At 42.3% G+C, this 25,886-nt stretch overlaps 1 protein-coding gene across 1 annotated transcript in view; it reads left to right on the top strand.

Annotated features, from left to right (window-relative positions):
• Window positions 1-1,459: 1,459 nt before the first annotated feature.
• vps41 (VPS41 subunit of HOPS complex) overlaps window positions 1,460-25,886 on the top strand; it is a 115,019-nt gene continuing 90,592 nt past the window's right edge. The window contains exons 1-3 of the mRNA XM_060900035.1: window positions 1,460-1,676; window positions 2,097-2,135; window positions 24,791-24,898. Of these exons, the coding sequence (XP_060756018.1) occupies window positions 1,656-1,676; window positions 2,097-2,135; window positions 24,791-24,898 (168 nt within the window). The 5' untranslated portion in view covers window positions 1,460-1,655. The remainder of the gene's footprint in view (window positions 1,677-2,096; window positions 2,136-24,790; window positions 24,899-25,886) is intronic.

The following is a 25,886-nucleotide window of genomic DNA, read 5'->3' as shown; positions in this document are numbered from 1 at the left end:
TATATTTCAAATTAGATGAGATAATGATCTGCAGTAGTTTCAGACTGTGGAAGTGTGACTACATTTTCCATGTTTAATCCCGAATGTTAGTACACCGCAACCCCCCTATAATTAACTCCTTGGGGGACATCCAAATAGTTCATTATACCAAAAAGTTCATAATACTGTAATGGACCTGCTTGTCACACTAAACACTCATGTTGTATGCGAAATTTTAGGTACATTCTTCTTATCACAAATTTCTCCTTCCCAGTCACTCATTGACTGAGTTAAAAAAAATCATGAACAGAGGCAATGATTTCTTCATCTGTTATGGAAATGATGAAGGTTAATGGTGTATCATTGTCAGTGTCCATGGTTAATGGTGTATCGTTGACAAATTTTTTTGCGTTTTGTTTTTGTATGTGTGTGTGGGGGGGAGCAGATCCAAGAGAAAACTAAGGGAATGTAGTTTTTCCAATTTACCGATACATCCCCATATGTCATTCATACATGCTTTCAATACACCAATATCACACAGTTTTGATTTGAAAAATATGCAACAATAGTATCATTGGTCCTGTTTCTTATAGAAAAAAATACATGGATGAAATGGACTCTAATAGAGACATTAAACTTAGCTTTACTCCACCAAAATTTGCCTTTCAAAATGTGGGAAATAGCGTTTTAGAGGGTTAAAAATTCCAAAATTTCCCGGTGGGGAATACCCCCAGACCCCCCTAGATTTGGCGCGCCTTCGGCGAGCGGCACATCACCCCCCCATCCGAAACTTCCTGCCACTGCCTCTGTTCTAGGTTCAAGTGATTTGATTTTGATGTTGATAATACGTGCCTTGGCAGAGGTATGCACTCTACCGAGTGCCCTTCTAGTTCACAGTGAATTTGCAGGGGTTTTACTGCACAGAGAGTTAGCAGGTAGTGGTCACATGCTTTCAAACAAAAACAATGCATTGGACTCTGGGAGGGCGGCATGGTGATGTGGTGGTTAGCACTGTTGCCTCACAGCAAGAAGGTCCTGGGTTTGAGCCCAGCGGCTGGCGAGGGCCTTTCTGTGTGGAGTTTGCATATTCTCCCTGTGTCCGCGTGGGTTTCCTCCGGGTGCTCCGGTTTCCCCCACAGTCCAAAGACATGCAGGTTAGGTTAACTGGTGACACTAAATTGACCGTAGGTGTGAATGTGAGTGTGAATGGTTGTCTGCGTCTATGTGTCAGCCCTGCGATGACCTGGCGACTTGTCCAGGGTGTACCCCGCCTTTCGCCCGTAGTCAGCTGGGATAGACTCCAGCTTGCCTGCAACCCTGTAGAACAGGATAAAGTGGCTAGAGATAATGATGAGATGGGACTCTGGGAAGCGTGAGACGGCCCCTTTAACACAAAGCCACGCCATTGACGTCACAGTGGTCGAGACTGCAGGTTGAAACTGCATTTCCCATGATGCTCTTGAGTCTGCTTCCTGTTTTGGTCATGTGACTCTTCCTGTGCTCAGCGTCTTGTGCTGCGGATGAGGAGTTTGTGATGCGTTTAATGCTTTAAATGATGTTAGTCATACAGAACCGGTGTCGTTGCTGAGCACCACTGTTTTTGTGAGTCGACACGTTTCTTCGGTGTCTTTTTTTTTTGTTGTCTTTTTGGCTGTAATTAGCATTAGCAGTAAGCTATGTCGGAAGTCGAAGAGCAGGTAACTGTTTACCTTCAAGTTATTTCAGTTTATTTATGCATTTTGCTGAATGTAATACAGTTAGTTTAAAGGTCTATTGCTGCTTAAGGAGGTTGTAATGCTAGCAGTGTATCTGTGCTAAATCCCTGCGGCATGCTGTAATGAATACCAAATAAAGGTTTGATACCAGGAAGTGATTGTCTAATCCGAATATCAATATCTAACTGTTTTAGAGTAAACAATTAAATATGTCTCCTCAATCAGGTAAACTACTTTCAAACACTGGACTATACCAGTCTATCTTCACTAAATACACTCACTGCTGGTCCCTCATTACATATTTATTAGCTTTGTGAGTTATGTTAGTCTTGTAAAATGCATAGACTTTTTCTATCTGTGACAAATATAGGTGGAATACTAAATGTGAGTCTTATTTTACAGGGAAAGAAACCTAGTGAGGAGTCCCTGGATGACTCCGAGGTAGGATACTCATCTCATCTCATTATCTGTAGCCGCTTTATCCTGTTCTACAGGGTTGCAGGCAAGCTGGAGCCTATCCCAGCTGACTACGGGCGAAAGGCGGGGTACACCCTGGACAAGTCGCCAGGTCATCACAGGGCTGACACATAGACACAGACAACCATTCACACTCACATTCACACCTACGGTCAATTTAGAGTCACCAGTTAACCTAACCTGCATGTCTTTGGACTGTGGGGGAAACCAGAGCACCCGGAGGAAACCCACGCGGACACGGGGAGAACATGCAAACTCCACACAGAAAGGCCCTCGCTAGGGCTGCACAATATATCGAAAAAGTATCGATATCGCGATATCATAGTTTGCGATACACATACCGCAAAAATTACTTAAATTTCGATAAAAGGCGCATTTTTCTGTGCCGTCCAATCACATTTGAATGTCAACAAGCGCCGCGGGATAACTCCGCCCCCTATTGCAAAACAAGTAAAAGCCTTGTGGTGATGGCGGAAGCGGTAGCAAGTGTGGTGAGACAAACTTGTGTGAGGAGGAACTGGTTTCCAAAAAAAAAAATGCACGTCTGCTATTTGGAAGTACTTTGGATTCAGGAGGGATGACGTACTGTAAACTCAGGTACTTTGCAAGACATGTAAAACAGTGGTGGGGCGGCTCACTGAGACAAACACTGATGTACAGCAGCATAAAAACATAAAACTGCGCTCGCTCTCTCACACACACACACACACACACACACACTCTCACACACACACTACCGCTCTGTCACCCGCATGTGTTATTAACAGATTGTGTTTGAGTTTAAGGTGAATCTGTGTCGCTCACTTTCATCTCCCGGGAGCTGCTGAAATTGCCATTTTGAATGCTTTATGTTAATGTAATGTAGTTTTCAGTTTTTTGTTTACTTCAACTTGAGACATTTTCTGCTGTGCTCACAAAAATTAAGAGATTTAAAGATGATTGATGGACACCATTGCAGGTGTAGCCATGTTTTTCCAATAAAAAATAATGTTGGAATGGAAGCGATGCATTGGGTGTTTTTTTTTAAATGCTAGATACAGGGCAGAACGGCGAGTAGAGGTAAGAAAAACATTATATATTTAATTATCGTGATACATATCGATATCGAGATATTCAGTCATATTATCGAATATCGCATATTTTTCTGATATCGTGCAGCTCTAGCCCTCGCCGGCCACGGGGCTCGAACCCGGACCTTCTTGCTGTGAGGCGACAGCGCTAACCACTACACCACCGTGCCGCCCCTAATGTAAACATATAAGTTTAATACAAAAAACTTGACATTTTTTTAAAATACACCTGCATAACATCTTATTTCTCCAGATGTGTAGCCTGAGTGAAAAAATGCCGTTTATATATTTTGCTGCTATAATAACGTAAATTTCCCCTTGTAGGATAATAAAAGGCTATCTTATCTTTATCTTATCTTAAAACATAGTTTGTCCCAGACACAAGCCAGCAACCCCCCTTTTTTTTTTTTTGCAGGGCAATGAATAAACACACACACATGACTGAAGTAGCTTTATAAAGTGTGTTGTACAGTGGTGTTGGTGGTGAGCATTGGGAGGCAGCAGTCTGTTGAGTAATCTAACTCGGGGGTTCCCGACCTTTTCTGTTTTCAGCCCCACCTATCCATACTTATAACGAGTCGGGGCCCATTTAAAAAGATCCCCAATTATTTTGGCTCATCTATTCTATTAGAATCTAATAATCTATTGTAAAGTGTATTAATAGGATGCGACATCACTCCCTGTTACAGATGGGAGCCCAGGAATTAAATAAACGCAATAAAAGCAAACTGTTTTTAATTGTAGGTATTGTATTTAAAACTGTATGGATGTGCCAGAAGCCAAACCATGCATGCAGGGCGTTCTCAGTCAAAAGAGATTCATGATCCAAAAGTGGAGTCTGGTCCATTAACACAAGAACTTATTGCCATGTTTGTGTCCAGCAAACAAGCAAGTTATTAAAACCAAGAAGTCCACTCAAAAGAAGTGGATATAGAAACCACTCAGTGAGAGAGAGCAGGGGTGGGCAATTATTTTTTCCATGGGGCCACATGAAAAACGGAAAATTTTGTGGAGGGCCAGACCAAAAGGCTGAACTAAATTCTGCATAATATTAATTGTATTTCTTTATATAAAGCAGTAAATAACATTGTTTTTACAAGCTGCTAAGACTGGTAAGAGTATGGAAAAAACGAGGTTGCCTTACAATGTAATTTATTCAATCAAATTTCCCAAAACAATGGTTAACAAAATGTGAATGTTTGTACCATTTTTTTTTTTTTTCAGTCACATTCACCCCAAAACACAATAAAGACATCACAATATTGTAGTCTAATCACCTCATTTGGTAATGCCGACTCAAATTGTAGTCTTTGAACACTGCGATCTGCTCTCCGCAAACTAAACACATGGCTTCATCTCTGACTGCAGTAAATAAATACTTCGCAGTCCATGTTTTGTTGAAAGCCCTGCATTTGGCATCTACCTTTTCTTCTTTTTGCGGACATTTTGGGGACTAAAGTCTTCTTGTGATCTGCTCGCAACAACTTCGATTCGGTGTAGGTATCAGATCTACAGATCGGCTCGGGCTCCGGCGCCTGCTAGTGATGTCACACTATGTGATTGGCTGGACTGTTTGAAGGATGACGTACAAGTTTGTGGTTGGTCTGGACAAATTACGGAAGTAGTTATCGCGGGATTAGGTTTCGTGGGATTTCATGTCATGCTCATGTCGTGCGCATTGGGTTTTTGTTGAACACAACTTCAAAATAAAAGCAATGCACATTCAGTCCATGCATGAGGTAAAATTAGAAAATACGTTTATTTTGTAATTTCTAATTAACCTTACGCGGGCCGGTCAGAATGAACCAAAGGGCCGGATGCGGCCCGCGGGCTGTAAAATGCCCAGGTCTGAGATAGAGCCTTACACGCTAACAAAGAAGGATTTTTTCTATGAAAGAAAATTTGACATCAGTCGAATAAATTTTGATCCTGTTGTCGCTGGAATGAAATACAAAGACAATAGTTATGCATACTATTAATTAACTTAATGTGAAGATAATTAACAGATAATCAATGGATTTTAAGGTCTTTTTTTTTAAAGATTGTTTATTTTTAGTCTTTTGTATTTGTAATTATTTGCATTTGTACATGCACGACCCCACCAGCTCTGCTGATCAACTTATCGTGTTTAAAGGGGAAATGAAGGCAAATTTTTTTATTATCGAAATTCTATTTATCTCATTTTATTAAAAGCTATTTTGTCGCTGCTGTAGCAAGTTATGAGTTTGAAATATGCTCTGTAATATATCGGTTCATATATCAAAGCAATGGCTGTAAACGAGATTCGTTGAGACCTGTGCGAGACTTCGTAGGACGGAAGTAAAACTTACAGCAGAAATCAAAGTGACCATCTGCCAACGTTGTCAAAAGACGCGCGCGCCCTCTTTCGAATGCTGACCTAATCAAGCCGGAAGTTTTGTTTGTTTTGATAGCAATCAGGAAAGTTTGAAGAAAGTCCGCAGTAATCATCATTTAAACTCGTTTTTGTGCAATATTTCGTTTGGAAAGCAGTTTTCAAAATGGCGGCGCTGACACTTCACATTTCAAAGTCTCGCACAAGTCTCATGAAGATCGCGTGGATAAGTGACTCCTGCCGTGGACCAAACGAACTAAGTTCAACATGGCTAAAAACCGAATAGTCTGATAAGTATAATATATAATTGCAATTAGTTGCCAGTACGAGTCGCAATATAGGGTTAATAAAACTGAAAACGTAATTGAATAACACGTTAATTAAGAAATAAAGCAAGTCTAAAAATGACTTCAGTTCTCCTTTAAATAAAGTTATTCATTATGAGCTGGAAAATTATCCATCCGTTGGATTCCCCGACATCTCAAACTACCTGGTGCTGTAGACTGTTTTACATGGACAAACAGATGAAATCTGGAAGAGCATGGAGGCGTACAACTTTTTATATGTGGCTGGGTTAAAAATCTGGGGATCAGGGCACTACAAGATAAATCCTTTATCGTTTTTGCCTGGATAAGGAGGAATTTTTGGGCTTTGTACATGTCTTTGTGATGGTTGCTAGGACGCTACAAGTTATAGTATCGGGTGTAAACAAACCACAGCCACTTGATTCTCACTCCTCCATGCTCTTCTCTTGCAGCAGGCATCACAGATCCATATAATTTACCCACAAACATATTTATTTATTCTACCCTGTGTGTGTGTGTGGTTAAGCGTGGGTTAAATGCAAAGCAGGAATGTGACAAAAATAAAGGCTTGCTCTTCTTAATTTACCCGCAAATGTATTTATTCCACTTGAGAAGTATATGGCAAAGCAGCTACCGGATTTGGGACACTACGACATCCTGAACTATTTAGTATTTGGCTTCAAGCTTGAAGAAAAATTCACGGCCCATGAGATGGCGCTTCATGGCCCACTAATGGGCCGCAGCCCAGTGGTTGAAAAACACTGACCTAACTGCCTCAGGGAGGAAAATGTTGCTCCCGTACCTTCTAACAGATGGTAGGAGAGTGAAGAGTCCGTAAGTGGGGTTGTTTGCACTGCTGGTGGCATTGTGGGTTCAGTGGTTATTGTACAGGGTGATGGTTTATAGAGAGACCCTGAAGGTCTTTTTGGCTTCTCTCACAATCCGTTGTCGGGTCTTCCGGTTGGAGACTGTGCACTTCCTGTACCGCTAAGTAAGACAGCTGGTCAGGACACTCTCTATTGTTCCTCTCTAGAAGGTGGTGAGGTGGGGGAGCTTGACTCCTTTAAGCCTCAGCAGATATGGAGGTGCTGTTGGGCCTTCTTGGCCAAGCAGGTGGTGTTGAGAATTCAGGAGAGGTCTTTAGTCATGTGCACACCAAGAAACTTTTGACTCGCTCCAGAGATGTCTTCTGATGTGTGGTGGTGAATGGTCTACTCGGGTCCTCCTGAAGTCAGCAGTAATCTCTTTGGTCTTGTCAACTTTGAGAGAGGGATTGTTGTCACCTCCTTCCTGGATGCTGACTCCTTGTTGTTGCTGATGAGGCCCACAGCTGTTGTATCAATACCAAACTTAATGTGTGTTTTCCCACCTCATGTCCAGTGTTTCTGGCCTGGGGTAGGTTCTGGATTCACCATGACCCAGACCACAACAAAGCAGCTACTGAAAATCAATTAATGAATGTAAAAAATCAATTTGTATTGAAATTCTTCTGTTTACTTCGTGTTAATATACACACCAGATGTTAATCATGAAACAATGCTTTCTAATTTTTTTTTTTTTTTTTTTACTACGCTACACAAACTATAGACCTTTTAATGAGTTTAAAAAGGGAACGTTACATGGTTTTGGAAGTGTCTCTTTATCTGAGATTCATCTTAAATATGTTGTGCATGTTAGAGATGTCCTGGGCCCTGTACTACGAAGCGGGTTTTCTGGCTTACCAGGGTAACTTCGAGAGTAACTTGATCACGTGCAGCGTAACTTCCCGATTAACCCATACTACGAAAGTTGGCTATGTTCAAACCGAGGTATGCTGCCATGGCAACTTACGCTGCATCTCAAACCTGCTCGTCTCAGGTTATGTTCTTGGTTAACCCGAGGTTTCCGATTAACCACACCCTTTTTAAACACCACCTCTCCACCTCTAGAGACAATGCCAGCATACCTGGATGACCCGTGCGATATCGGAGCGCAGATTAGAGATGGGATTTATGGCTCTTTGATGGGATCCGCATCTTTTGCCACTTTTCCACTACCAACGCGGCTGAGTTGGGCTGAGCCGTGCCGTGCTGAGTCGAGCTGAGTGGGGCTGTTGGAGTTGCATTTCAACTACAACCGCGCTGAACCGTGCTGGCTGGAAGTGGGTGGACACATTGGGTGGAGTTAGCGAAAGTGGGTGGACGTCAGGTGATGTCGTTAAGCAGCGCAAACAGTGACATCAGTGATCTTTTCAGCGGTAGTCTCACGACCCGAATAGTAAACAATAAACATGGAGGACATGGAGTCGTTAGTGTTGCTGGTCTTGGTGCTGTGGCTTGTTGTCACCGACAACGCGGACAGATACTGGCAAGAGCGTATAGATGAGGCGAGGCGCATAAGGCTTCAGAAATTCTCGTAATTCTTCTTCTTCCGGGTTTACGGTGTTTACAGATCCCAGCGTGCTCGCGGGGCGTGTGGGCATGTGAGGACACTCCTCCTCACCAATCAGTGCACAGGGGAGTGTCTCCTCATGCCTCCAGCCTCACTTGGCTCGGTTTGGCTCGCTTCAGCCCCACTCCAAAACGGTGCGAGTTTTAGGGGCTAAGCAGGGCTGAAGCGAGCTGAGTCGTGCTGTTTTTTGGTAGTCGAAACGCGAGCTGTGTCGGGCTGAAGCGAGCTGAAGTGAGCTGAAAAAGGGTAGTGGAAAAGGGCCATTTGTGATCCGTTCTTTGAAGAGAGCCGTTCAAAAGACTGGCTCATTTGGCTCTTTTTAAATATTTATTCAGTTTTAAGAAGCCAGCGTCTAAAGAAGTCAGATCCCTCTGCTTAGACAGTGACATCAATATTTCTGGACATACCTTTTATATAAAGCAACCTAGACTTACATTATTGTAACCCCTAAACGCTCATAAATAACCATTAAAAAACAATGAGGGCTTCAATGAATGTCCATGCAGAACGGCTTTTCTGTAAAAAAAAAAAAAAACACTCAAGAACATAGTTATGAAGAACGCAAGAATATTTTATAGAAAAACACTTGTTTTACAAAAATATTTAAGTCTGAGATACAAAATAGATACAACTACAATAAATATAACACAAGAACTAGTTATCACACAAGAACATTTTAATAGAAAAAAAACAAACTTTCTATATTAAAAATATTGAAATTGTAACAAAAATAGATAACTATAAACAGTCAGATAAATAAAGTTATAACAAGAACACAAGATTATTTTAATAGGAAAAAACAAACTATTAATGCAAAAAATATTATTAGAAAAATAGATACAACTAGACAAACAGATAAATAAATAAAATACACAAAAATAGAACAAACAAAATGACGATAGAATAAATTAAATGAACGTCCGTGCAAAGTAGTTTTCCCACAATATTATCATTAATATCACACAACAACATTATAAACTGTATACAAAACAATTTGAATTAGGCAAACAGATAAAACTTGAATAAATAAAAGGCAAATGAATGCTTGCTTGCGCACGCGCACACACACACACACACACACACACACACCATTATGAATGATGTTTTTATATTTCATTTTCACCTGTTGCCAGGTGCGTTTGGCACTGCTGTTGCCTCTGAAATGTTCACAGGACATACACCAACTTAGTCAAAGGGACTGAACAGTCAGCCATCCTAATTCATGTGACTCTGTGCACATATCAGCTTAAGTAGGCTACTCCATGAATTTACCATACCAAATTTTATTCAGGATTTTTCGGACATTAAACAAGCTATATATGACTGGGGCCACGTCGAAGGACCATTTTCTGTGACTTGTGATTGATCATGAAGCTTTCTCTCATCCTATACTTCTGTTCTGGAACATGTAGAAGGGAGAATGTACTTACTCATTTACCCGATCGGCAATTCGTTGCCAACATGCTTGCCGCTCCTTATTGGCAGCCGCTGTGTTAGATTTTGCTCTTAATGTTGTTTTGAACTCCTCGTAGCTTTGCATTATGACAGCGCATTCTTCCTCCGTGAAGTACGGCGACCGTGCCATTGTGAACAGTGGGGATTTGCGCTGATAACCTCCCCTTTAACGTGAACGCGCATTAACCCTGATTAGGTTAACACAGGTTCAACAAATCAACTTCATAACTGGCGTCGTAGTACCGTTTAACCCCAAACAAGATAACCAGGTTTTGTCAATCCTGGTTTAGTGGGGGAACCCTGGGTTACTTTTGGGTAGGTTAACCTCCATTCGTAGTACAGGGCCCAGGTCTGATACTGTGTATTGGTACTGGGTGGATACAGACTTGAAATTCTGGGTCAGTATTGGATCAGGTTGGCTTATTTTCCTATCTGATCCACTGATGTTTTTTATTCTCTGAATGTGTCTGGTGACTTTTAATGTTTCCTGAGGGTTTTAGGGGAATCTTCAAATGCTTCCTCCATTTTTATCCCCCACTGGCAGAAAGTCCCGAAGGGGGATTATGTCATGGCGATTTCTGTCCGTCCGTCCCTCCCTGGAAGGGTGCTCACCTTCTGAAATGAACTCCTTTCACAATTTTTGGAGGAATTTTACGAAACTTGGCAGGATGCTTTGTTATATGTCGGTACTATGCATATTGTAATTTCGTTCAATTTAGTCGCATTTTACCAGAGTTACAGCCCTTCATTAAACAAAATTATACTTTGACAATTTCATGAGTGTGTTTTCCTTCTGAAATCAGCTCCTCTCTCAATTGTTGGAGGAATTTCACCAAACTTGGCAAAAAGCATTGTTATGTCGGTAATACGCATATTGTTATTTTGTTCAATTCCGTCGCATTTTACCAGAGTTGTGGCCCTCGATTAACAAGTTTGTACTTTCACAATTTCATGAGGGTGTACATTCTTCTGGAATCAGCTCCTCTCACAATTTTTGGACGAACTTCTCGAAGCTTGGCAAAAGTCCTTGTTATATAACAGTTATACGGACATTGAAATTTCGTTTAATTTGGGCAAGTTTTACCAGAGTTTTGCCCTTGATTATTAACAAACTTGTACTTTGGCAATTTCATCAAGGTGTGCTTGCTTTCTGAAATCAACTTCCTTCACAATTTTTGGAGGAATTTCATGTACCGTATTTTCCGGACTATACGTCGCTCCGGAGTTTAAGTCGCATCAGCCAAAAAATGCATTATGAAGATGAAAAAAACGTATGTCGCACCGGACTACAAGTCGCACTTTTTTGAAAGGTTATTCTATCCATAGAATCTGTAATTCTATCTGATAAGCGGCGCGTGGTTACTGCGCGACTGCATTGTTTATTTAATAAACGAACAGCTGAGCAGTGATGACGCGCCCTTTGCCCTGTCAGTAGCCTCGTCTGATTATTTTAAATATCTGCTACTATCTTTAATACTATCACTATTGTTATTACTAATAGCCTTTATTATTATTATTATTATTATAACTAATATTAGTAGCCTATTACTGATGCATTAATCAGTTTGCTTTTAGAATATTTTTACCGGTAGGGCTTATTATTGCCCCATGGCTCTTTCATCTTTATTAAAGCTGTAGTCATCATCTAGGAGTGTCATTCTTCATTTCTGTCGAATTTTATTTCATCAAATCAGAGGTCAAGTAGGCTATAGGTATATCATCTCCAAAGACAGGTACGGTAGTAAAAACAACCGTCTAGTGAAAAATAAAACAACCGCTCAGAGAAAAAAAACAGGCAGAAAGTGTGCCTGCCAGTTAACGTCATATCAGATAAAAACATTAAACGTTATTCAGACCATTAACACCATAACATCAGAGACGAAGAATAAAGTTCATCTTGGAAGGAGAGTTATTTTTAAAAATGCAGAACAAAATCATTTATAATAGCCCAGAGAAAAACTGGCTGAATATGTACCGTAACATCAAGTTATTCAATAGCCTATAGACCCCCTTCACTGACGTCACCCGAAACCGGAAGTAAACAGACCCTGCGCCATTTTGGAAGACCAACAAACTCGTGATTAGGGGGAAATAACGGCAGCGGTATGTGAACCCACGAGAATAAAGTGGAGTGGCAAACGACTTAAACAAACAAATCTGAGCTGTTTTATTTATGATTTATTGGCCCAACAGTAGACTTGAAAGAAACCTGTGAGACTTGGCAAAAAACTGTGGATATAATGGATAAGTCTGTGCATGATCTGCGGACACTTTGAGGTAAGCAAACGCAAGAAATTCAGATTTAAAACATGCTAAATTGGCCCCAAGTTGATAACTGTATGAGGAGCAAGCCTCCCAGACTTCTACAATTTAATAATAATAATAATTTAGGATGGTTTGGGGCTTGCTCGCTGCTGCCAGGTTGGTTGTTGAGTAGCCTGACTGTTTTTTTTTGTTTTGTTTTTTTTCTTGCGTGTGGTATCATTGTTGATGTGAGGTTGTTTTTTGAACATGCCAATGCGGACACGATTTCCCCTGATGAGTTATGACTTCAGACGCGATGCGTGTGTGGAGTCCGCGTGATATGTGCGTAAGAGAGGCTTCTCATGTGTTTGGAGATCCGCGCTCCGAGACCAGCGCAAGCACACACACCCCCAAGGGAAAAAAAGGGACCCCCCGAAAATATCGGCATAGTTCGAACACTGAGTGTAGGCACTGGGTGTAAACAACAAATAGTTTACAATGTCTGGGTAGCAAACAGATGGCAGAATTGGTGTCCGGTCCTCCTTATGTTTCCATTCTCCCTTGCCGCGAGTCTTATCATATGGGTCAAACCCATCAATCACAGCCAGTTTCTCCACATACCGTGCCCTTTCTGCAGCTGGTAATGTACTCACATAACCAGAATTATCATCCATCGTGTCACTTTACTCTCGCTCGTACTTTGTTTTATATTGTGAGTGCATGTACTTGGTCTTCCAATATGGCGCCTAACAAAATCTCACGGCGTGGTGATGTCACGTGAAAGGGGTCTATAGGCCTAAAATTGGGGCTTAATTTGAGCCAGAACATGACGGAACAAGATCCGTAATCTCCGTCGTTGGATCCGGCAGCTATTTTCATTTAATTCGGTGTTCCGGCAGCTATTTAAATGGATCAGATCACCTCCGTGACCATCACAAAGGGAAAAAAATCAAACAATAAATTAAATAAGTAAATAAAAATTTGTTTAGTGTTCGGTTTTGATTTTGATATCTGTTGTTGATTTCTCTCCTATGACATCCACAAAATCTATGCGAAAGGGGAAGGGGGGGACATGGGGTGTATACTTCCGCTCAATAGAACACCGGGTTTTTTGTAGCCGTTAGCTTGCGCTGTGGAAAAAATGGCAAAAAAACAAGAAAGCTTACTAAAATTTTTAAAATGAATTCTCCAACTTGTTTTGTAAACCCTTTATTTCGTAACTATTACTTGAATTGATTGCACTTATATTTGCTGGCGCTGCTTTTAATGAGCAGGAGAAAAACAGGGAGGGCTCGGAACATGACGGCAGGTTGGAATCGAACCTGGGTCCCTGGATTTATGGTATGGCGCCTTACCCACCTGAGCCACAAAGTCCTGCTGGCAATGCGTTTAAATCCCCTACTTAAATCCTTAAAATGAGTCATTTAACTTATGTCTTGGGTGAGCTGATCTGCAATGGTGAAATAAACCGGTTGTGATATGAGTACAGTCTGTTATTTTAGAAGATAAATTTAATATATAATTTAATATATAGCCTAATAAAAATATTTTATAACATATCACGACATATTACTGCCTGTAACTGTTCGTCACTAAAGTGTTTTCTAAGATCATAATGTCTGATTGATATTATTATTATTATTATTATTATTTTTATTTTTATTTTTTTACACACACAATAAGCGCGTGCGCGTAAAGTTGTAGTAAACCACCCCCCGCCTTTTTTTTTTTTTTTTGAGTCGCCGGACCCACCCACCTCCTGCGTTCCAGGACCTCCCACTTCACAAATTAAGCACTGCCTAAAATCACTACATAACTTATTTAAATAACTATAGGCCTATCATTAATAATAAAACACAGGTCAATCAAGTTTATCAAGCTGGCGATTTCACTCCAAATCAGCAAATCCATTGAATTCCTCATCCTCGGTGTCGCTTCTGAACAACTCTGCCAACTCCAGCAGCAGACGAAGCGCCGTTTCCTCTTCTTCTGCGTGGCTGTCGTCAGACTCAGCATCAGCTCCAGTTATTCCGCGGTGAAAAAAAAAAAACATATACGTCGCATGGCCAGCCGAACCATGAAAAAAAGTGCGACTTGTAGTCCGAAAAATACGGTAATTTGTTAAGTTTTTATCCCCCACTGGCCGAAAGGCCCGAAGGGGGATTATGTCATGGCGATGTCCATCCGTCCTGGGAAGGGTACTCACCTTCTTAAATCAACTCCTCTCACAATTTTTGGAGGAATTTCACGAAACTTGGCAGGATTCTTTGCTATATGTTGGTAATATCCATCCATCCGTTATCTGTAGCCGCTTATCCTGTTCTACAGGGTCGCAGGCAAGCTGGAGCCTATCCCAGCTGACTATGGGCGAGAGGCGGGGTACACCCTGGACAAGTCACCAGGTCATCACGGGGCTGACACAGAGACACAGACAACCATTCACACTCACATTCACACGTACGGTCAATTTAGAGTCACCAGTTAACCTAACCTGCATGTCTTTGGACTGTGGGGGAAACCGGAGCACCCGGAGGAAACCCACACGGACACGGGGAGAACATGCAAACTCCACACAGAAAGGCCCTTGCTGGCCGCTGGGCTCGAACCCGGACCTTCTTGCTGTGAGGTGACAGTGCTAACCACTACACCACCGTGCTGCCCATGTTGGTAATATACATATTGTAATTTCATTAAATTCAGTTGTTTTTTTTTTTAAACCAGAGTTATGCCAGTGGGGGATATTGTGTGGTCAGAGCACTTTTTTTTTTTTTTTTTTGGTTTTCTGCTTCTAAACATGCTCTTTTGAGAATTTTGTCCAATAGCACTTTGCTGGGGGCATCTTTACATCCAACTTCCATGGTCTTAATGACTTCTACGACACATTGTGTAACAAATTATTTTGAAACGTCTATTTGGTTATTTTTGCTGAAGCCATTTACTCTTTGTTGTTTTATACCCCGGGTCTGCAAGTTAATGACTATAGAAAAAAATAACCTCTTAGAATGAAGACATGTTAACCTGTCGTTCATGTTATAGCTGGAATTACTGTCAAAGTTGTGCTAATAAACAATTACACAGACATGTACAGAAATAATGCACCTTATAACTAATCTGAATTGAGAATTCAACCACACTGTGCTGGAAATTGCCTGAATAATGTGTTTTGTTACCTCAACTATGTCTTTCATTATATCAAGATTAAAAAAAAAATCAAAACTTTCTTCTTAATACAAATATAGGATTAAGCGAAATTCACACTCACTTCAGCAGCTTGTTTTGTCTCCTCCTCTTCTTTTTGTGGCTGTTCCCATTAGGGGTTGCCACAGCAAATAATGTCCCTCCATGTCCTCCTGTCCTGTGTATCTTTTTGTGTAGCACCAACCATCGTCATGTCCTCCTTCACCACATCCATAAATCTCGTCTTTGGTCTTCCTCTTTTCCTTCTACCTGGCATCTCCATCTCCAGCATTCTTTTCCCAATATACCCCGGCTCTCTCCTGCGTACGTGTCCAAACCATCTCCGTCTCGCCTCTCTCACTTCATCTCCAAGCCGTCCTACATGTCCCGTCCCTCTAATATTCTCCTTTCTAATCCTGTCCAACTTTGTCACTCCCAATGAAAATCTCAGCATCTTCAACTCCACTGCCTCCAGTTCAGCCTCATGTCTTTTTGTCAGTGCCACTGTCTGCAAACCATACGATGTCGCTGCTCTTACTACTGTCTTGTACACTTTCCTTTTCACTCTTGCTGGCAACCTTCGGTCACAAATCACTCCTGACGGCCTCCTCTTCTCCATCCATTCCAACCTGCTTGCACTCTGTCCTTCACTCTGTCTGAGCTACTAGTAAGAAATAAATCATATAAAGTGTCTCGATATTGCCAGTGACGAATCTGATTTCAGAGGGTTAATTTAATCAGTTTTACTCCTAACCTAGAGTCACTCTTATTTTTTGGTTTGCCATATATATCTCATTCTCATCTCGTTATCTCTAGCCGCTTTATCCTGTTCTACAGGGTCGCAGGCAAGCTGGAGCCTATCCCAGCTGACTACGGGCGAGAGGCGGGGTACACCCTGGACAAGTCGCCAGGTCATCACAGGGCTGACACATAGACACAGACAACCATTCACACTCACATTCACACCTACGGTCAATTTAGAGTCACCAGTTAACCTAACCTGCATGTCTTTGGACTGTGGGGGAAACCGGAGCACCCGGAGGAAACCCACGCGGACACGGGGAGAACATGCAAACTCCACACAGAAAGGCCCTCGCCGGCTGCTGGGCTCAAACCCGGAACCTTCTCGCTGTGAGGCGACAGCGCTAACCACTACACCACCGTGCCGCCATAATATCACACTGGACACATTGACAGCCTGTCACAAATGAGCCTTTCCTTAGGCCATCTATTGCAGGTTCTCCTCGTGCCTGTGTGGGTTTTCTCTGGGTGCTCCTGTTTCCTCCCACAGTCCAAAGACATGCAGATGAGGTCAGACACCCAGCCACTGGGGTTGCACAAGCCGTAGAAGGGTTACACCAGGGAGGGCATCCTGTGTAAAACCCATACCAAATCAAATACGCAGAACACAAATCAGGACAGGATGGGATGGAAGCAGATGATCCGCTGTTACAACCCCTAACCGGAGCAGCCGAAAGTAGGAGGAGAAGATGATGATCGTGCCGTTTTTCTTCACGTGAAATCCTGAGCTGCATTTCTGATTCAATTATGTAATTCTAGACCTACGTCTTGCATCGTTTCTAGACTTCTTTTATATTTGTGGATTTAGCAGGCGTGTTCATCTCGCAACCATCACAAGCTGAGAACCTTCTGGTCACTAGGACAGAGCCTTAACTACTGAGTAATGTGAATGCGGTTTACACTGTAGGAGGCAGATGAATACGATTCTGAAAAGGTTTTTCTGTCAGCAGAGTATCCACATGCCTGAGAGAGGATAAATAAAATACCGTGTGTCAGGCTGAGATGGAATGGAGGCTGTAAGTGATGGAGAGAATGAAATGTCAAGCAGTCGCTGAATACCTCCACTGCAGCTCCTTACAATGTAGAACAAATAAATAGTAAATAAATAAATAAAAATCCCTATGGGTTCAGGGTAAAACCTCAGTGCGTAGCGATTTATTATAATTCCTCACAGCCGCCTTTCAGACTGCTTTATTTCACCTGTTTTCCTCTCTCTCTGTGTGTGTGTTTGTTGTGTGTGTGTGTGTGTGTGTGTGTGTGTGTGTACATTTTTCTTCTAAGTATCTCCACTATGGCTACTTTTTTTTTCCTTTCTTTCTTTCCCCTCCTATATAATAATCAGAAAATTTTAGAAGGGTTCTGCTCGTAAAGTTATGCCGTCTAATGAATAAAACATAATGGGGCGTGCTGTTACAGGAAAATAATAACCATGTGGTTTATTGTGGTAAACACATCATTAACCAATAGCAAATATTTGAAATGAACGTTTAGTTTCTGGAGCAGTTCAGGATGATTATTTTTGGTTGGTTTCATGCCTTGAATTCGGTTTCAACCCTGGGATCTTTTCGTCTGATACTTTTGAGAGTATAAGGTCATAAGTAGACACTGTGGCATACCAAGAAACTTCTCCAATAATAATCAGTTTCACTCCTAACGTGCACTCTCTCTCTCTCTCTCTCTCTCTCTCTCTCTCTCTCTCTTTTGTATTTATCGGTGTACCCTACAATCACAAATCCGCAATCTGCTGCTCAGAAATTTCTTGCCAGCAAAGAATTATGTCCCATACGGAAAGCGGGGGGGGGAAAAAAAAAGCGTACTGCAGTCTCGAGATGTGATGTCACGCAGGGAATCGAAGGAGGATGCAGGCTTACACTGACATTAATCTGAGTGTCAGTTTGATGCTCTGAGTCAACAATGTGGAGAATCCAAGGGGCGAGCGAGATACGAGGTGCATAGAATAAGGAGAGGGAGAGAGAGAAAATTGTGGTGAGAGGCAGAAGTGTGTGCTTGGTCACACCATTCTAAGAACAGGGCAATTAAAGACAGACTCCCCTTCATCCCCCTCTCCCCAGGGCACCAATTAGGAGCGGCACGGAACACCAGAACAACACTCATCTGCCACAGCCGCAAACACTAACAAGAAGCAGAAATTATGGGATATGAAACGGCAGAGCTATCACTCTAAACCACCCCCCCCAACACACACACACACACACACACACTGATGTAGAAAGTTTTTTTGTGCTTTTTTCCTCTCCTCTGTTTTCTCGCTCCACAACTATAATAGCTTTGTAGACCATGACAAATGTCCAGGTATTCGAAATTTCACATCCGGAGAAGACAGGAAATAGACGTGAGAGCTTGGGCGATGAGGAGAGAAAATGCTTTTAGAAGGAAAAGAAGCTGCTCTGTACTTACAAATCGCACTTTTTTCCACCAACATCCATGAGTACAGGTGGAACAGTTTGACAAAACGAAGGATTTTACACAATTGGAAAACCCCAAATGACATTTTCAATACAGCATATACATTGTTAAAACGAGCAGTGAAGTGACAGTGCAAGTATCGAATTATTTGGTCAGGGTACTGCTGGAATGGAAACGAAAAAGGCAAATGTTTTATGAACGTAGGATCTGATTCTCCACCAGATAGTGGCAGCAACAAATAAGTGAAACCTGTGGGGTCTGACGATGCTCCGGGATCCAGTTTCCCAAAAAGAGAACACAGAAGAGATGAGTTACATTTGACTTCTTTTTGAGTTTTGAAATGGCTAACTTTAGCAAACAAAACATGCAGGTCAAATTTTATCAAGGTGCCACATAAGAAGTGCTAGTCTGCATGTACTGTCTCATAAACCGTGCAGGCAAAGAATAATTCTGTAAAGGAAACCAGACGTTGCTTAGATTTGTGCGTTTTGTTATTTAATGCCAGAATGAAATGCCATAAGCCTCGGTCACAACCGGCCGTACGTGCTCCTATGGCCGGTCTACGTGCAAAAAATGCAAGAAACGCACGGAGGGCGCGCGTGAAACTCACGGAGGGCGTGCGTGTGACGTGCTGATTTTCGAGCTGCAGACCGGCCGCAGAGGCTCTTTGTCATGTCAAACTCTACGGGTGCTTACGTTTTTTTTTTCAGGTTGCAAGACAAACTTACGGCCAATGTGCGTCTTTCTCCACAAACAAAAAAAAACGCAGCGATTTGGGAAACGCCAAAAATCGCACGGCCAAAAAATCATACGTCCGGTTGTGACCTAGGCTATAGTGAGGTGCAAACTGAAGCTAAAGCTCATGTGTAATAGTTATTAAAAGCCTAGGTCACAATTGGACGTACGATTTTTTTGGCCATGCGATTTCCCAAATCGCTGCGCTTTTTTTTTTTTTTTTTTTGTTCGTGGAGAAAGACGCACGTTGGCCGTAAGTTTGTCTTGCAACCTGAAAAAAACGTAAGCGCCTGTAGAGTTTGTTTGACATGACAAAGAACCTCTGCGGCCGGTCTACAGCTCGAAAATCAGCACGTCACACGCGCGCCCTCCGTGCGTTTCTTGTGTTTTTTTGCACGTAGACCGGCCGTAGGAGCACGTATGGCCGGTTGTGACCGAGGCTAAAGGCAGTAAAGTGTGTTCACAAAGTTCAAATTATGGCATAATTTAACTAAGGAACATGTGCGTTTTGTTGATAAGGTTACGTTATATGGCAGTTTGTGGACACCTGACCTTCAGGGTTTCAACTCTGATTTTTTTTTCTTGCCAATCTGGTGTCCAGAAGGAGTTTACAGTATTTTACCAGACAAATTTGAAACTTACCAGTAACGTTTTCATTAACAGTCTGTTACAAATGCAAATATACACCGACAGCTTTTCTGTATTTTGACTATTTTCTACATTGTAGAACAATACTGAAGACACCAAAACGATGAAATAGCATATGGAATTATGTGGTAAACAAAAAAAAAAAAGTGCTAAAACAAAATGTTTCATATTCTTCAAAGTAGCCAGCGTTTACCTTGACGCTTTGCACGCTATTGGCGTTATCTTAACCAGCTTCATGAGGTAGTCCCCTGGAACGCTTTTCAATTAACAAGTGTGCCTTGTCAAAAGTTAATTAGTGCAATTTCTTGCCGCCTTAATGCATTTGAGATTATCAAACAGTCTCATCTCATTATCTGTAGCCGCTTTATCCTGTTCTACAGGGTCGCAGGCGAGCTGGAGCCTATCCCAGCTGACTACGGGCGAAAGGCGGGGTACACCCTGGACAAGTCGCCAGGTCATCACAGGGCTGACACAGACACAGACAACCATTCACACTCACATTCACACCTACGGTCAATTTAGAGTCACCAGTTAACCTAACCTGCATGTCTTTGGACTGTGGGGGAAACCGGAGCACCCGGAGGAAACCCACGCGGACACGGGGAGAACATGCAAACTCCACACAGAAAGGCCCTCGCCGGCCACGGGGCTCGAACCCGGACCTTCTTGCTGTGAGGCGACAGCGCTAACCACTACACCACCGTGCCGCCATTATCAAACAGTAAATAATAATACAGTAAATAGCCTTATTCCGCAACTGTAGTAATCCATATTGTCAAGAAGCGCTCAGCTAAGTAAATAGAAACGACGTCCATTATTACTTTAAGACATGAAATGTCCTTTAATTAATAAAAATAAAGAGAAAGCATTGAATTAGGAGGCATATCCAAACTTGATGAAAGAATGACCGTGACCTTAAATCAGTTTGACTGTAATGGTTAAGCAAAACGAACAGTAATGGTTAAGCAAAACGAACAGTAATGGTTAAGCAAAACGAACAGTAATGGTTAAGCAAAACGAACAGTAATGGTTAAGCAAAAGCTCAACATTAGCCACTAAAATCTAGCCTATTGCAAAACATCTGTAACCTGAAACATCTGTTGCCTTTAAAAAAAAAAAAAAAAGGCTAGGCCTGCATGGCATCAGATGTAGCCTATAGGCTACTAAGAAGCATTTTATTTTCTCTTTTTTTTTATTTTTTATTTTTTTCATTGGAGCAAAGTCCTCTGGTGCTGACCTGAAATCAGATGTGTCTTTGGAGCTTGCGATGCACCACTGTCTCCTCATCCTCCAGTTAATTTTGCAGCGCTGTCTGAATTCGATTCTGCAGAGAGAAGCCGCTCTCTGATGGCACGCTTGACAGGCTGTTTTGCTGCCTCAACAAAAATGTCCTGTTTAGGAATAGCCTTCATTATAGCTACAGTTTGGATGAGCTTTTTGCCTGGTGAGTTGTTTTTTTTTTTTTAAATAAATTTTACTAAACCAGCAATTGGCAGCACGGTGGTGTAGTGGTTAGCGCTGTCGCCTCACAGCAAGAAGTTTCTGGGTTCGAGCCCAGCATCCAACAGGGGCCTTCCTGTGTGGAGTTTGCATGTTCTCCCCGTGTCCGCGTGGGTTTCCTCCGGGTGCTCCGGTTTCCCCCACAGTCCAAAGACATGCAGGTTAGGTTAACTGGTGGCTCTAAATTGTCCATCGGTGTGAATGGTTGAGAGGAGAAAACCTCTACAATAATTCAGTCGAAGGCAACAGGAAACCACGACTGTAACGTTCCCGAGAGACACTGATGGCTGAAGTCGTCAGAGCGGCCACGTCATTGTGGTGATCTGCCAAAATGGATGGAAACCAGGAGTTACCAGCTAACGGAAACCCTGCTGACCATCACAACCATACAGTGGTGCTTGAAAGTTTGTGAACCCTTTAGAATTTTCTATGTTTCTGGATAAATATGACCTAAAACATCATCAGAATTTCACACTAGTCCTAAAAGTAGATACGGTGTGCAGGACTGATCAACAGTTACCGGAAACGTTTAGTTGCAGTTATTGCTGCACAAGGGGGTCACAAACACCAGATACTGAAAGCAAAGGTTCACATACTTTTGCCACTCACAGATTTGTAATATTGGATCATTTTCCTCAATAAATAAATGACCAAGTATAATATTTTTGTCTCATTTGTTTAACTGGATTCTCTTTATCTCCTTTTGAAAATCTGATGATGTTTTAGGTCATATTTATGCAGAAATGTAGAAAATTCTCAAGGGTTCACAAACTTTCAAGCACCACTGTACAGTATATGGGTCTTACTCAAATTGTCACAAAGTTGGAAGCACAAAGTTGGACAGAATGTCTGTCTTTTGTCCGCTGTAGCATTAGGATTTCCCTTCGTTGGAATTCAGAGGCCTAGAAACTGAACCTATTCTAGCGTGACAATGCCCCCGTGCACAAAGTGAGGCCCATAAAGACATGGTTTGCCATGGTTGGAATGGAAGAACTTGAGTGTCCTGCACAAAGCCCTGACTTCAATCTCAGTGAAACCTTTGGGATGAACTGGAACACTGACTGCACCCCAGGCTTCCTCACTTGCCATCAGTGCCTGACCTCGCTAATGCTGTTGTGGCTGAATGATCACGCGTCCCCATAGTCATGCTCCGAACTCTAGTAGAAAGCCTTCCCAGAAGAGTGGAGGCTGTTTATAACAGCAAGGGGAATTCCAGTAATGTGGAACGGAACGTTTAATAAGCATCTATGGGCATGACGGTGAGGTGTCCAAAGTTTTAGCCATATATTTTAAATGTGAATGTAAACTTTTTGAAAAGCTCCGTTTTAAAAGTTCTAATGATCAGAGGAGCAACAAATGTCTCATAGAATTTTGATCATTTTTATGACTTTGCTGATTTCTGCTTTCAAAGACTAAGACATAATTTAGATAAACGTACTAATTTCTTAGACTTTCTTAAATGTAGTAAAAAAAAAATTGAGAAAAATGTTAGATTTCTCATTTCATTATCTGTAGCCACTTTATCCTGTTCTACAGGGTCGCAGGCAAGCTGGAGCCTATCCCAGCTGACTACGGGCGAAAGGCGGGGTACACCCTGGACAAGTCGCCAGGTCATCACAGGGCTGACACTTATGGCCCTTTTCCGCTAGCCTTTTTCAGCTCACTTCAGCCCGACACGGCTCGCGTTTCGACTACCTCCGAGCAGCACGACTCAGCTCGCTTCAGCCCTACTCAGCACCCAAAACTCGCACGGTTTTGGAGTGGGGCTGAAGCGAGCCAAACCGAGCCAAGTGGGGCTAGGGGTGTGAGGAGACACTCCCCTGTGCACTGATTGGTGAGGAGGAGTGTCCTCACATGCCCACACACGCCCCGCGAGCACGCTGGGATCTGTAAACACCGTAAACCCGGAAGAAGAATAATTACGAATTACGGGAATTTCTGAAGCCTTATGCACCTCGCCTCATCTATACGCTCTTGCCAGTATCTGTGGCGTTGTCGGTGACAACAAGCCACAGCACCAAGACCAGCAACACTAACGACTCCATGTCCTCCATGTTTATTGTTTACTATCCGGGTCGTGAGACTACCGCTTAAAAGGTCACTGATGTCACTGTTTGCGCCACCTAACGACATCACGTGACGTCCACCCACTTTCGCTAACTCCACCCAATGTGTCCACCCACTTCCAGCCAGCACGGTTCAGCGCGGTTGTAGTCGAAATGCAACTCCAACAGCCCCACTCAGCTCGACTCAGCCCAACTCAGCACGGCACGGCTCAGCCCGACTCAGCCGCGTTGGTAGTGGAAAAGCGGCAATAGAGACAGACAACCATTCACATTCACACCTACGGTCAATTTAGTGTCACCAGTTAACCTAACCTGCATGTCTTTGGACTGTGGGGGAAACCGGAGCACCCGGAGGAAACCCACGCGGACACGGGGAGAACATGCAAACTCCGCACAGAAAGGCCCTCGCCGGCCACGGGGCTCGAACCCGGACCTTCTTGCTGTGAGGCGACAGCGCTAACCACTACACCACCGTGCCGCCATGTTAGATTTCTGCTCAGAAAATATAAAGGGCTTTTTGCAAATTTAATACATGCCCTAAGCCTCTGGCAGCGCATAATCACTGTCCATGAGTTTTGCTCGTGTGAAAGATGTAAATATTTGTAAGTGGCGTTTGTCAGATTTTTTTTTTTTTTTTTCCTTTCCACATTCCCCCCCCCAAAGTGTTAAATTTGCAAGTGTTTTAACACCAAAATTAGGGCCTTAGTGTGTTGGGTTTCATCGATGTTTCTTTCTTATTTAATGATTTTTTTTTTTTTTTTATCTTCATTAAAATAATGGTCAGATGGCCACCAGCAAGTTACTTCTTGCTTTTGGTGCTTTTCAAACTACTGATTTTTTTTTTTTTCCCAGTGCTTGGCATCATTTTTGTTCATCGACATAATGTAAAATGGACATACAGTTTCCTTTTTTCCACCATAGCATCTCTCTATCTATAATTCTGCTTTGGTTTCCTAGCAAAATGTGTTTTATTTAGCATACTTTAAATGGTTACTGAAACTTCCTTCCTTCAGGACATTGAATGATTGATGAACAGTCGAGCTGAAGGGCTGAACTAAGTCTAATGCTGAAAGTTTTATTGTTCATTGTATTGAAATCTTTTTGCTAAGAACATTTGCTAAGATGTGCGAGAAGGCATTCTGACATTGCGAGTCTCTGTGAAGGGATAAGGTTCTTAATAAGGATGAAGAAATAACAGCCTCGGGACAGCTTTGGTTCAGGTGCTCAGAATCTGCCAGACAACTATGTTTTTGATTCTGTTTCACACAAACTTGCTCTAGAAGTTTCACAAAGTGAAAACTAAATGAAGTCTTAGTGGTAGGGTAGTGTTAGATTTTTATACCAAGCTTACTAGGCTTTTGGGGTCTCATCACGTGTGTGTGTGTGTGTGTGTGTGTTTTCCCCTTAGGAAGAAGACAGTGAGGAAGAACCTAAATTGAAATATGAGCGACTGGCCAATGGGGTGACGGAGATTCTACAGAAGGATGTGGCCAGTTGCTTGACTGTACATGACAAGGTATTACTTTGCTTTATTAATAAGTTTAACACAACTTTCCATGTTTTTACGTTAGTGTTTTACAAAACCAATCACTCTTCATTATTATGGTGCAAGTTTTTTTTTTTTTTTGCGAGATTCTTCAAAGTAGCCACCATTTACCTTGATGACGCTTTGCACACTATTGGCATTATCTTAACCAGCGTCATGAGATCGTCACCTGGAATGCATTTTCTGTTCCTGGTTGAGAACACGCTGTGCGCATTCTGGCTGCCGCTTCTCACCGGAGCTTTTTATTTTATTGCATTTTTTGCGTTTTTGTTTTGTCCGTCAGCTGTGGTGTAGCTCCGGACCCAGTTTTGGGTGTCGGTTCTCTCCAGGTCTTGGTTCGCCATTGGTGATGCCTATGCTCCTAGCTATGGACTGCAGTGAACTCGTTGCTCTTTTAACATCATGGTTGTCCAGTGCTCTGTGCGGCGGTGTTCTGAGCGATGTTTCTTGCTGGCGTCACATTGGCTGTGCAGGTGGTGTGGGACATACAGTGGGGCAAAAAAGTATTTAGTCAGTCACCAATTGTGCAAGTTCTCCCACTTAAAAAGATGAGAGAGGCCTGTAATTTTCATCATAGGTACACTTCAACTATGAGAGAGAATGAGAAAAAAAAATCCAAAAAATCACATTGTCTGATTTTTAAAGAATTTATTTGCAAATTATGGTGGAAAATAAGTATTTGGTCAATAACAAAAGTTCATCTCAAGACTTTGTTATATACCCTTTGTTGGCAATGACAGAGGTCAAACGTTTTCTGTAAGTCTTCACAAGGTTTTCACACACTTGCAGGTATTTTGGCCCATTCCTCCATGCAGATCTCCTCTAGAGCAGTGATGTTTTGGGGCTGTCGCTGGGCAACACGGACTTTCAACTCCCTCCAAAGATTTTCTATGGGGTTGAGATCTGGAGACTGGCTAGGCCACTCCAGGACCTTGAAATGCTTCTTACGAAGCCACTC

The sequence above is a fragment of the Neoarius graeffei genome, chromosome 19 (genome assembly GCF_027579695.1).
Source record: "Neoarius graeffei isolate fNeoGra1 chromosome 19, fNeoGra1.pri, whole genome shotgun sequence".
Classification (NCBI taxonomy): Eukaryota; Metazoa; Chordata; class Actinopteri; order Siluriformes; family Ariidae; genus Neoarius; species Neoarius graeffei.
This window is presented reverse-complemented; position numbering and strand designations above follow the sequence as displayed.